The 13,789-nt window shown below is 25.9% G+C and overlaps 1 protein-coding gene across 1 annotated transcript in view; it reads left to right on the top strand.

Moving 5' to 3' along the window:
• Window positions 1–13,789, top strand: part of LOC136972160 (cell adhesion molecule Dscam1-like) — a 50,268-nt gene that overhangs the window by 11,654 nt on the left and 24,825 nt on the right. The window contains exon 2 of the mRNA XM_067266719.1: window positions 3,604–3,675. Within this exon, the coding sequence (XP_067122820.1) occupies window positions 3,604–3,675 (72 nt within the window). The remainder of the gene's footprint in view (window positions 1–3,603; window positions 3,676–13,789) is intronic.

Raw genomic sequence — 13,789 nt, 5'->3', positions numbered from 1 at the left:
TCATGTTATGGCCGGATTGACACCACTTTTATCACCGGCTTTTCTTCATTGAGAAAGCTATCCTTAATGGATTTCAGTCATTTACAGTTAATAGTGTTCGCTACAAGTCTATATCGACATTCCTGTTAAATCTGCAATTCAAGCAAAGGCACTTTCTTTGCATTGCTGTTTCGTCCCAGATGCATAATCTATGAATATATTACTCGCCAATGCTATGAGATTAAACAAAATCTACTAATTTATCTGTTTATTTCTTATAATATTTTCAGTTTTATCGGCACTATTCTTTCTTCTTCTTGATTTATTGGAGGTTAGAATAAATACCAACCAAACAAAATAGCATAAATCTCGACTTTTACAAGAAGATTATATAGTTTCTACGGTTGTTTTTTTTTCTGTATTAATGGTAGAAATTCCTCGTTTTATCGTCTATATCTGTTATCTTCGATTATTTATCCTCTGATACCGTCGTTATGGATGATATAAATGCAACTATAGTTTGTTTTTTTAAATGTTTATAAAGTAAATAAATCATCTAAATTTGTTCTTATACAATGCTATTTATGACATTCTTCAATTATTTATGATTTATTATGCGAAGCAACAGCAAAATGTAATTAAGATTACGTATTTAACGATTTCTCGCAGTTTTGTTTAAGGAAATTATACATTCTGAAGTTAATTAATGTATACTTAATTCAAAATCTCAGCTTTATACTTTACGATTTGAGTATTGATTGAATCATATTCACTTTAATCTAATTTTTAACTTTGTTTTGTATACATTCATTTAATATAATTTATATAGGATTTAATATAGATATTTTCTACTTATTTTTTCTTTTGCTACGAATATTTTCCGGTTGTATTATTATGATAAAACAGTAGCTTGCAGCTTTTAACAGCGAGTATTTATCATTTTTATCACCAAATAAGCCGGAAAAAACTTTAAATAATAAATATACATTACAAATTATATTATGAAAACTTTTTCTCGTTAATATAATTTAAAATATAAATTTTTTTTTCATTATATTTTTATAGAATAAAATTTATAATTATAAAAATTATTAACAATTTGTTAATATATAATAAAACATTATGTAAAAATACTTCGGATAAATGCATCAATTTTAATTTTATTTTTCTCTGTTCTCAGGTAGGAACAGCATCTTTTCCCCTCTCTTTTATCGCAGGAATATCATTTTTTAGTCGGCATTTTTTATTGTATGTTATATTTTATTTAAATAAATCTCCCTAGAGCGATAGAAAATATCAATTAAAGTATTACTTACATATTTTGAAGAAAATTAATATTTAAAATATTAATGTATCAAACTTGTAATTTTTAAATGAAAGATTTAATTAAAGAATTTCAAATCTTTGATAAAAAAAATAAAGAAAAATTAGAAAAGAAAATGGGTATATTTTTAAATCGGGATGTATATTGATCAATTTTAAAAAGATTGTTTTTCTTCATTCTCAGTTGATACCACTCCTCTACTATTATTTTCTTTCTTAAAGGAGAGAAACCTATGATAAATTTTACTTATTTATGTTTGATATATTGCTATACTGAAAATAAGAATCATGACAACCAGTGAGAGTAACTTTGCCTGTGCAAGAATATATATATATATTTCCTTAAGATCTCGTAGAAAAAATAAGACCAAAAAAAAAACAATAAAAAATATAAGTATTGATCTCGTAATTATCTCTAGAAAAATTCTATTATTGCAATATATCATAGTTAAGCTAAGAAAATAATCAATAATTATTCATGAAGTTTATACCTAAATTTTCGTGTATAATATCATTTTATTTTATATTTATTTAATATTATATAGCTTATATCAATGAAAATTTTATATTTATATATTCCCTTCTACAAGATGTATATAAATTTGTTTTAAAAAAAAGAAAAATTTCATTCAATATTTCAATTGAAAAATTGATTTACCATAAATTTAGTCCTGTTCGTAAAAATAGAAGTAAAAAAAAAACATGTTTTATGTTTCTTAGCAGAATTATATATTAAAGAAATTTAATTCATAAATCTACATTAACAGAAAATTTACAAATGGAAACAGAGTTAGCATAAAAGAAAATATATTTGGAGTTAGAGAGAGAGAGGATGAGGAAGAGAAAAAATAAGCTCTAGATGAAAAGTTTCTTAAAAGAATTATATAATAAAATATCCCGATAAATAATATAAAAGTATAAATGGAATAAGATAAATTAAAAACTTTCAAAAAATAAATGATTTAAAAATCATTAAATAAAATATATATCAATACAGAAAGGCTTTCGTATGGAAGTTTTTGCTTTTTTCTTCTTTCCTTTTGAAGGCTTTTGTAGTAGTTGAAACTCAGACTGGTGGATATAAAAGGATTGACAATTGAAAGCACGCTATTAGGAAAAGTGGAGATTTGACCTGATCCATTTTCTTCCAAAAAATAGATATAACTGAATTTTTCAGGTTTACAGTTAAGTAATGCTTTTCGAAAATCGTAAGATCTGTAGAAATGCATAAACGGTTTAAAGGAAAAATGTCAAATTCGGTTATTGAATTGTTTAAAAATTTTCAGTGGTTAATTCATTTTCCAATAAATTTGAATGATGATTATTAAATTTTTAAAATAGGAAAATATTTAAATTCTTTACGTAAATACATCATTTATCACTGTTTATATATATATATATATACACATACATACTCTGATGTTATTGAATATTTTCAATGATACAGTTCGATCAAAATTCTTCTTAAACAGAAAGAGAAATATAATTAATATTTTTGGAATTAAATTCAATTTTATCCCGGTTATCCTCTTATAAATTGATGCTAAATTTATCCAAAATCACGATAACTTACAATATATTTTTACATGATTAAAGAGTTTCGGTCTCTTATTTAGGATAATGAATTGCTTTGAAAATTTTAAATACAATAAATATTTTTCTTTTTAATAGCTAATTTGAGTACTGTTGTCAGTAATTAAATTTTTCATTACATTCTCTGATGCTCCAACGTTTAATATACGATGACCATATTGATAGTTTATGTCTTAATGGAAAATTTTCTGCTATTAGATTATAGTTACACGGAAATCGTTTAGAAACATTATCAATCCAATGCTTAAATCGTAAACGGTATTAATAAGATCAATAATAATAATACTAATTCACTATCATTGAATAAACCTACCAATAATTAGATAAAATTGAATTTAGTATCGAGTTTAAACTGTAGCAGAAAAGCATAGAAAATTTCATTATTTAAGTTAGATTTAATATATAAAAATTTATAGGTAGATTTTATTAAATATTTCAGAGTTAATGGAACGGTTTAAACCATTTTATTTGAAAATAAATAGAAGAAATAAATAGAATAAAGGGTTTGCTGTAGTAAAATTCTTTGTAAAATTTTTGTGCCATGGATAAATTTCAAATAGTATAAAAGAATACATATGTGGGTGATATAGTATGTTAGAGATGATATATGGTGATATACGATGACAGTAACTAAATTTAAATATAAAATTTATAAAGCAGAATGATAAAATTTCATATTTTTTTTTATCTGTTAACCTTCTTTCTAAGGTGGGATTACTAAAGGAGAAAGAAGGACGGAGACTCCTCAAGCAAAAATCGAACCCATGCTCTCCGGTGCAAGTATGTTTCTACACTATCACTTTGACGTCTGATAAAATTTTATGTATGATAATAATACAGATTAAACTTCTATAATATCATCCTTTATGTTAATGGAAGATAATCTGTAGTTAAAAATTAATTTAATTCTATAAATTTTATACGTCAATTGGCCGATCATGAGAAGAAATAATGTCTTCTTAGGACGTTTGCTAAAACATTGTTGCTGTTTAATTTAGTTAAAGCACATAGAGTCAATAAAGCTCGAGTCGACAAAGAAGTGATTGTTCTCTCTCTCTTTTTTTATGTCGACGAATAAAGTCATTATATTACATGCTTACAAAGAGCAAATAATATCAAATTAAAGTCTCAAATTGAATGACATTTTATATTTCTTTTCAGATTAAAAATTTTAATACAATCGTGTACAAGATTTTCTTTTCTTTTTTATTTTATTGTACGCTTATTCATTAGATATTATTTGTTCATGAACTTCAAAGTTTAGATCTTCAGTGTTTTTAATATTTAGTCTATATGTAATTACATACTACATTCTATTCTTTGTTTAAAATGATTTTAAAGTGTTGCATTACTCAAATGTATTTTCAATAAACTCTCATTCGGGTAATATCGAGATAAAATATGTTAGAATAATTCTATTTACCTCTATGTCCTTACTGTTTTATGTATTGTCTATTTGGGCCTTGTTTATTAATAGGACTTATTATAATGGTGAAGTTTCTGATTAGGGAAGTCAAAGGGAGAAATCTTAAATAAAAGTCAAAACAAAATAAACAGGTGAAAATAATAATTTTGTTTTGACTTTTGACTAAGATCTCCCTTTGCTAATTAGAAACTTTATCCTATTAATAAACAGGGTTCAAATAGACAATATATATACAGAAATGTATTTTAGAACAGTTTTGTTTCTAATTTCTTTCTTATATTTTCTATAATTAACATTTAGAAGTTATTATTCAAAAATTACTTAAATTATTCTCGAATTATTCTCTTACAAACGTAGAAAAATCCGAAAAACCAATAAACTATTCCAATTTAATTTATCTGAATTTTACGATATATTCTATAATTTGTTTATTAGAGTATTTTTACAGTATAAATATATTCATCAAGTTGGAAAGAAACTTGATGAATATATTTAAATTACTGTACAAATTCGAATATTCTAAAACTTCTTCGATATACTTGAACTCCCGAGTCATCTTCGTGATCATCATATGAATTTAGTATGCCAGCTTCTTTACGTCGTATGACGTTATCCTAAAACTAAGTATCAGCCTTAAATTTGACTTGTCATTATTATGAAGTCTATCTTCATGAATGAACTTTGACATCCTATTGATACTCGGCTTAGATTGACCATGATAGGAAGAGCTTCTAGCAATTTTCTTGAAGATAGCTATGACAGCGGAACTACTGAAAGAAGGATTATTCGATTTGTCGGATACAATGATCAATATCAGTCCCTTATTCTCTCCATATAAATTTGTATGCAATGATCGACATAGGTCTGCATGTTTTCCATGTCAATTTGGTTAGCTTATGCATCCTCTTTAGACTGCAAATTTTCTTTTTTTATTTATCTTCTTCAATTTCTATATCGTCTTATCAAATTCTCTTGTATTTGATCTTCTTAGACATAATCGTCAATTATTTTTCCTTATCCAAAATGTCAAGATCGATCATCGATCTTCTCTGGCTAATCGTTCATCTTTTTTTTCACAATCTTGATTGTTTAGTTATCTCTTTTCTCTGTTGTTTGAGTGCTCATAACAGCTCTCATCTAATAATTTTTTATGATCGATTTTCTTCAAATGGTCATAAAATTTTGATATATATACGTTATATATAAACCAGATTTTAAAATTTTAATAATAAATTTAAGCATATTTTATATCTGAAGACAAATGCAACATTAGTATAAGACAATATGTATCACGAGAATGCAAAAATGAATATCTATTTTTTCAAAGTATTGCATCCGGAGACTATCGCAATCATCTTGCTCAACCATGCATTGACTGAAGAGAATTGAATGCTTGGTTGACCTTTGACAGTCTCTGCCAAGAGACAGAAGCATCACTAAGATAAAAACACAAGATTAGAACACATTACGAAACAAAACAATGTCTATCTCTTTGATATTGGTTAAAATTTTATTATAAATAATAATCGAATAATACAAAGTATCATCACGTGTGAAATGTAAATTTTCATGCTTTCAAATTTCTAAACGAATTAAATTTTATAAAGTTAAATAAATAAATATTTCTATAAAATAGAATTACGATTTATTGTTCTGATTCATACAAATTAATGTAACACATGTAACACGATTAGTAATTGCATTAAAAGCACACAAAGTTCTAAATGCATAAATTCAATCATTGTATAAATTTAATGACTCTATTTAATGTTTTATTATCTTAAAGCTTTTAAGATATGTAAATTATGCAAAGTTAATACTCAATAAAATCAAAACATATTATATTATAACATTTATTACTTTTAAAATATATGAAAAGTATCATTCTTATCTCTTTCTCTTCCAGTAGTGCGGGGAAGAGTCATTTACAGGCTAACGTTTTCCGGGTAAATTTCAATAGCGTTGTTACAAATTATTAATCGCCATTATCTTTGTAAATAAGTGCAAGCGTAAGATAGCCATTATTCTTCATCAATCTCTCGTGAAAATAAATAAAGAAAATAAATTTAACTCGATTCAAATTCAGAAGTCATCTTTATCTTGAATTCCTCTAATAGTAAAACACAAGTGCAGATCGTGAAACGAAGAAAGAATAGAGGATTGTAAAAACTAGATAAGAATAATTGAATGCGGGGAAGTTTGCTTCTTGATGTAGATCATTCTTTGATTTAGTAGTTGCTGTACAATTCGTAAATCAAAACCGCAAACAAAAGCGAACGTTTAACTTTCTATACACGTTTTTTTGAAACTTTTCCAGAATTTCCTGAGTCGTTTCGATTCATACAAATAAAATAATATAATTTAATGAAATAAGAGAATTAGAATTTATAAAACAAATAAATTTATTATTAGTATAAGCTTATCAAGAAATGATAACACGTGAGAGAAAAGGATAAAAATGGAGAAAGGAATCTTGATTAAGATAATTAGTTTAACGATAAAATTCTTCTAGAAGATTAAGTATAAGATAATTTTAGAACTATAATTAGTTAAATATTCTTCATTTTATCGAATTAATACGGAAATATTTTGTTTATTATATGAAGACGAAATAGAATATTCATTTTTCTTTTTGACTTTACATAGTTTATTAAATTGATTTTGAGTTTAAATGTTCATAATCAACAAATTAAATTTAAATAAAAAGAAATTAAATTCTAATTTAAAAGATGAAATTTTCTAATTACAAATTCTAAATATTACTTTAAATTTTATATTTAAAAATACCCTTTTTTACATAAAATCTTGTAATATAATACGTAACTTTTTAAATACTTTCCTCTCACTGAACTTATTTAAATTAAGATGTATTGTAGAATTTTATGTTATTATACATCCTTATTTTGTTTATATCTAAAATATACGTCTACATAAGTAAATATAAGAAGAGTATCTGCATTAGAAGCTGCATAAAACTTAGAATTTAACCAAGATTTTAGTTATAAAATATTAAAATATATAAGTATATATGCTTTCATTGAGGGTTTTTTTTGTATAAAATTCTATATTTAAAACTTTAAAATATTATATTCTAAGAAAATTATGATTATTTCAATACTGTAATAATATAAAATGATTGAAAAATAGATTTACTTTATTTTTTATTTTCATTTTAAATTCCTTTTAAAATTTTTTAGATGAGTAATTAATCTTTCGCTGTTAAATGAGTTATAAAAATATTTTTAAGAAATATTTTTCTTAGAAACATTGCGGAAAAAAGTACATTTTATCCTAAATAATCGAATAGAATTGCCGTAATCCTCTTTCATCCTAGGTAAATGGCTTTCAAGAAATATGGATTCTTATATTCAATTATCGTGTTCGCGTTGCCTTCACAAACCTCTAAATGAAAAGAACTGATGAAAATATCTCTAGAGAATAGTGGCGTACTTTGCTACATTCTCTAGAGCATGCAGTTCCAAACGAAATACGACAATCCCAAAGGAAATGGCAGGTCAGAATGCGACAAATGTGTCTAAATAGACATCCCACCAGAGGAACCCCTTCCAAAAGAAGTAGACAATGGCCAAAGAAGTTTATAAGGAAGTTGTGGAGAGAAGCCAAAATACAGCGAAACACATCAATTTCGATAATAAAGACAGCTATAAATGTAAAATCCGATTTAAAATGTAAAAATCATAAAAATTTATATTAACTTGTAGAATTTTCTACAGCTTATTTATATGATTTATCAAGATTTGTGCTTTATATTTTCGAATTAATATAAAGTTTACTTCATTATGAATTTTTCAGTGAAATTTTGAGATGTATCCAAGTCTAAAATAATCGAGAATCGTCGATTATAAAGTTAATTCAATCAGAAAATGTTCATCGAAATTTGGCAGAGAACTAACTTTTCTGTCCTTTTACTAAATTTTGGTCATTTATATCGATATAATTTCATCAGTACTTAAAAATGTGTATAATTATACACATTTTTCACTCGTCAATCGATCTATTTTTAAATAATTTAAAGATTACGAGAGAGTTTATCTGAGTGAATATAAACGATTAGTTCTCAATCCAATCTGCCATCGTCAAACAAGTTGCCAGAACGGTGGATACCGAAGTGAGATGAGAAAAAGTAGATTGGGAATTTTGAACAAATAGCTAATGAACAACAAACCAAAGAAAAAAAATAATAAAAAGGTTTTGACCAGAGAAGATAAATGAAGTGTATCGAAGCTGGAACGAAGCCAAGACACCTCGCAAACTCATTACGTTATCTAATTATTAGGGCGTTGGCTAGACGGTGTCCAACAACTGGTATTAAGTCTTTAGACAGAGGTAATGTTCAATATTTAACGAACTAAAATCACGTGGTGGATATAAGTTAAAATTATGCCAATTTTCAATGGTTCATTGGACGGCGATGAGAAAAAATTTGCGGATATCACGCATCCAAGTAGCATGAAAATATAAAGTTTTCTCTTTCCTTATTTATAAATATTTAAAAGAGCATTTGTATTAATTAATTCGAAGCGATTACGTTTTATAACCGAGACAATATCGAAATTTTTATACATTTTTATAATTTACTAAACAGGAAAAGAGATTTTTAAAAAATTATTAAGAGAATCAACAACAGGTATTATCTCGTCAAAGAGATTTAAATAAAAATATTTTAATTAAGATAACTCATAAAAAAAAATATATCAGAATTTTCGCTGTAATTGCTTTCAATTATAAAAGATCATCATCCCAGAGATGTCAGCGCCCGTAATCACTTTGATTTATTATTCCAGGGACGATTTATGAAATCATTAAATGTACAAATTTATGCTCAGATTGCCGGGTTTGTATCATTTATTATTCATTTCTGATTCTTCCTTTTTGTTATTGTACAAGTTGCATTTCGATCAATTATTTTAATTTTGTGCATGGAGAGGTTTTTCCTTCTCTCTCTCTCCTTTTGCCCTGTTCCGGAAGTATTATATTGTACGAGGAATTTTTCTCTTTTAAATTGCCTGACAACTAACACTTTATTATTCATTATTATCCAGCATGTGACAATTATTATAGTAGTAGCAGTAGCGGTCATATGGGAATGTAAGTTTCTTTTCCGTGAAATTTTATTAATAAAGTAATATTGGTTACAATATAAAGAAAAAAATGTAGTTTATTTTTTTTCCATTTTAAGAATTATAAACTGCATTTTGTTGTTTAATAATTCATGGTTAAAGAAGTAAGTAAATAGTATACTTTGATTAAACTTTTAATTACAAATAAATAACAAATAATTCGGTAAATCTTTAATTAAACAAGTACAATTTCTAAATTTCTAAATCAAAATTTTCGACATCAACGAGCCAGTGTCGCGTTAAAGATGTTCTTATATGTATAAATGGTCCACCTGCTGCCCAGTGAATATAATCACTGGGCCACAGGTGGAATACTGGTAGTCGTGGGTTTGCACCTGACCAACTGGTTTTCACGTGCCTAACACCTAAACGGGTACAAAAGTCATCCTGGAAAACACTTCTTTCTTCGAAAGATCGCCCAGATGTTGCATTAACTTAAACCATTAAGCCCAAATCTTATATACGTGCACGAAAAGTGACTATAAGGTTCTGCATTTTTCATATATATATAATATAAAAAGTAGAGAAAACACAGCATTTTTTCAAATTTTTGTGGCACTTCTAGAGGTTTACGATATACAATTGAGATCCACTAATGTAAATACTGAAAAATCTACGTTCTTATTATTAAATTTAGTATTTTAAACTCTTGTAATGTTATTGTAAAGTAAGATACGTATAATTAAAAGATAATTATAATTTCAAACGAAATAAATCATTATTATCTTTTTCTAAAGCGGAATTTATTGAAATTTTTTTACCAATTTAAAAATATAATTATTACTTTCAGTAGCTATTTAAATATTTATATCGCTATAATAAAGAGAACTTCTATAATTTGTTAATAGATATTGCACAACGCTTTCCATTATACCAAATTATATTTATAAATATTAAATATTTTACCAGACTGAAATTCTCAGTTGCTATTATAAAAAGGATTTACCTAGAAATCAATCTCATCTGTCTTGAAATGTATAAATTTTAAATTTCCATTTTCATATATTTAAATGTTTTATAAATAATTTTAATATATTCTAAAGCAACTTGATTTTCAAAGTATTTTTCATTCTGTCATGAAATAATAATTATACATCGAGCAAATTCTTGTTCAATTTAAATCTGGAGGAGAAGAAATAACGTTCATGTTACTCGTTAAGTAGTTTATTTCTCTATATATAGAATAGAATGTTTAATGTTTATCTGTCTATTCTTTTGTACAGTACACTTGTAAATCTTTGACCGAAATGTACCAAAATTTTTCACACTTACTCTCTAGGACCTTGTGAAAAATATAGGATATCATAAAAGCTCCCCATTTTCTCCTATTAATCTCTCTATTAACTCCTAAATTCTTTGACCGATCCGGACCAAATTTTTTATAGTTACTCTCTAAGACTTTCCGAAAATAATAGGCTACTATGAAACATGAACACCCCATTTTCTCCCTATTTAATTTGTGATAAACATAACAATGATAGGCAAAAATAACCAAACTTTTAATACGGTTTCCATTTCCATGTTTGTTCTTATTACTTTTCGCTCGGGAATATCCGTTTATTTTAACGAATTTTTAACTTAAATTATTTAATATCAATAGGATTTTTTAAATTAAAGATGTATTGTTGCATAATTTCATAGATGTAAAAAATTATAAAAACAATTTCAGATCCATCATCCATTGTTTATCCTGATGTTTGTTTTATTTTGTTCCAACTTCTCGATTTTTAATGCTGTTTTCAATTTTTGAATGTATACTTCTTATTCATATTGTAAGAGTTTCTGCTCCAAATCAATAAAATTTATCTATCTACCTACCTATTTCTAGAGGATATCTACGTTTGTGTAAGTCTTACATCCCAGAAATGTATAAAACAAAATTTAAAATGTTACAATCATTTTCATTTAAATTTAAATTAAACTAATGAAATAATCAGAGAAATAAAACACAGATTATCTCAGGATATTTAAATTTCAACAGAGAAATCTGTTCTATTGTCCCATACAAAATTGAATTGGATCTTCTTTCTTTCTCTGTTCGCTCTTGTTCTGAGCCCAAGCAGAAAGAAAGACTAATGCAACTGCAGTTAATCTATTTATTTTTATACAATTGAGTACTAAGATGTAGTATATCGAATTTAGCAAGGCTCAATTGATACGAAACATAATTCGAACCCCGATTTCTCCCTGTAAAAGTGCTCTTTCTCTTGTTTACAATGGTGTTTTCGTTATTCAATATCTGTAAAATATTGTCTATAATATTTACTTTATCATTAACACAGATTATATTAGGGATATTTTATCTTTCTTCTTTCATGTTAATTCGAAAAATTTCATATTTTAGGCATAGAAAGTTTTAAATAATTACATTAAACCTTGTTAATTCTTCAAAACAGAACAACAATTCATGTAATACTTACAAGAATATTTAAAAATTTAACTATGAAAAATAAAATATACAGTAACGAGCCTGTAATATTACAGAAGCTGAATTTGTAAATTAATTTTATTGATTTATGTTAATACAATTTTAACGACATATTTTAATCAATTTATATATATTATAAAATTTTTAAGTTTAAAATTCAAATTACTGTATCACTTTTACTAATAATTACAAATATAACACAAAGACTTCTATTATATTATTGTTTTATTTGCTGAAACACTATATTTTAATTATGATTTATACGTAATGATTTATAATATAATATAATATAATCCATAAATCACGTTATAAATTGAACTTTATCTTCGTAATTAATACAGAGTTGAACAATTATGCATTTAATTATAAAACTAATAAATTAAGCATCCAATTTAAACTAGAAAATATATTTTTATAACACAAAAAACTGTATAAATACTAGAAAAATACAGGATTTTTACACGCTTCTGCTCATTCGACATTTCTAGAATATTATATTAAAAATATATAATTTATTATATATATATATATATCTTTCCTTTCAGTCTCCATCTTCCATATTTAATAATAACACTAGCTGAAATCATTAAGAAATAAAGAAATATACTAGAAAAATAATATTATACAACAAAAAACAAGATTATCAGTATTTGGGGCATGTTATAATATATATTTACAGTATATTTATTTAATTTAAAGTATTTATGTTATCATAATAATAATGCAGAGACCTGTATATAATTAAAACTTTTATAAAATATCGATCGTATATGTTTTTTACCTTCCTGTTCAATGATTCTGCTGATAACAACCGGCTATTAATAACAATATAACATAAGAGAAACAGCCAAAGTCAGACAAGTAACTGTAGCAAATTGTCCAGCCGGTTAGAGTGACGTTGATTTGACAACTAGTGGATGTGTGGTCCTCCTTAATTGTCAGAGAAAAGATTCACGGTTCACATATTTATTAATGAGGCTACAGAACATTCGAGCTTAGAGGATTGAGATAAAAATGGTATATACGTGAGATCCGCTCTTGCTCTTCTTTCGGGCGACAAACCATAATGCTTCTTTTTAAATTTTGATGATATCTACGACCCGCTGATAGTATTCCTGACACGGCTTCTATTTTCTCCAAAGTAGCTTTGTTACTAAAAAAGCTTTACCTTTTATTACACGACAACTGCAAAAGAGGAGCTGAAAAAAAATTACACCACATTACAAAGAATAAGAAATCGTGTAATTTATTAATTACTGTAGTATTTATTAGCGATAGAAATTAAATTTATAAAAAAATTTAAGTAGTAAAGCCTTTGATTTAACGGACTAATTGAAGGGGAAGGTGCACACTACTGCCTAAATCGAGTGTTTTAAAAGCATATATTTATATATAGGATGCATTAAAACGCTATTATAACCGATAAATAGAGTGTCTAATTTGTTTTCATAATTTCTAATTCACTCTATCTTCTCAATATCCTACTACAATCTTTCTTCCTCTTCCTCATCTCCTCATTCTCTTCCCTTATTTAGCCTAGACTCTTGAATAGACTTTCCCAATAATAATAATTCTTGTTTACATGTTATGTATTTTTTAAACAAATCTGTAGTCTGATCTGTCACTTCAATCAACATGGTAATACTTTATTCTAATAATAATTACGAGTCTGTATATTTTGTATTTTTGTCTACTAAAATTTAATTTTAGCGGACAAAATTTTCCATCTGTTAAAATTTCTACTTACAAGAAAAAAAAAACAAGCACGAAATTTATTTTGTGGTTTTTCTTATCATTGTTTTGAATAAGCATCATCCGGATAAATGAGTTAGAAAATATCGATAAAATAAAAAAAAAATGAGCAAGGAAGAGAAAACACGAGAAGGAATTTTTCTGTAA

Source organism: Centruroides vittatus, unplaced genomic scaffold (assembly GCF_030686945.1).
Source record: "Centruroides vittatus isolate TY-2023 unplaced genomic scaffold, ASM3068694v2 contig_2818, whole genome shotgun sequence".
Lineage (NCBI taxonomy): Eukaryota > Metazoa > Arthropoda > Arachnida > Scorpiones > Buthidae > Centruroides > Centruroides vittatus.
This window is presented reverse-complemented; position numbering and strand designations above follow the sequence as displayed.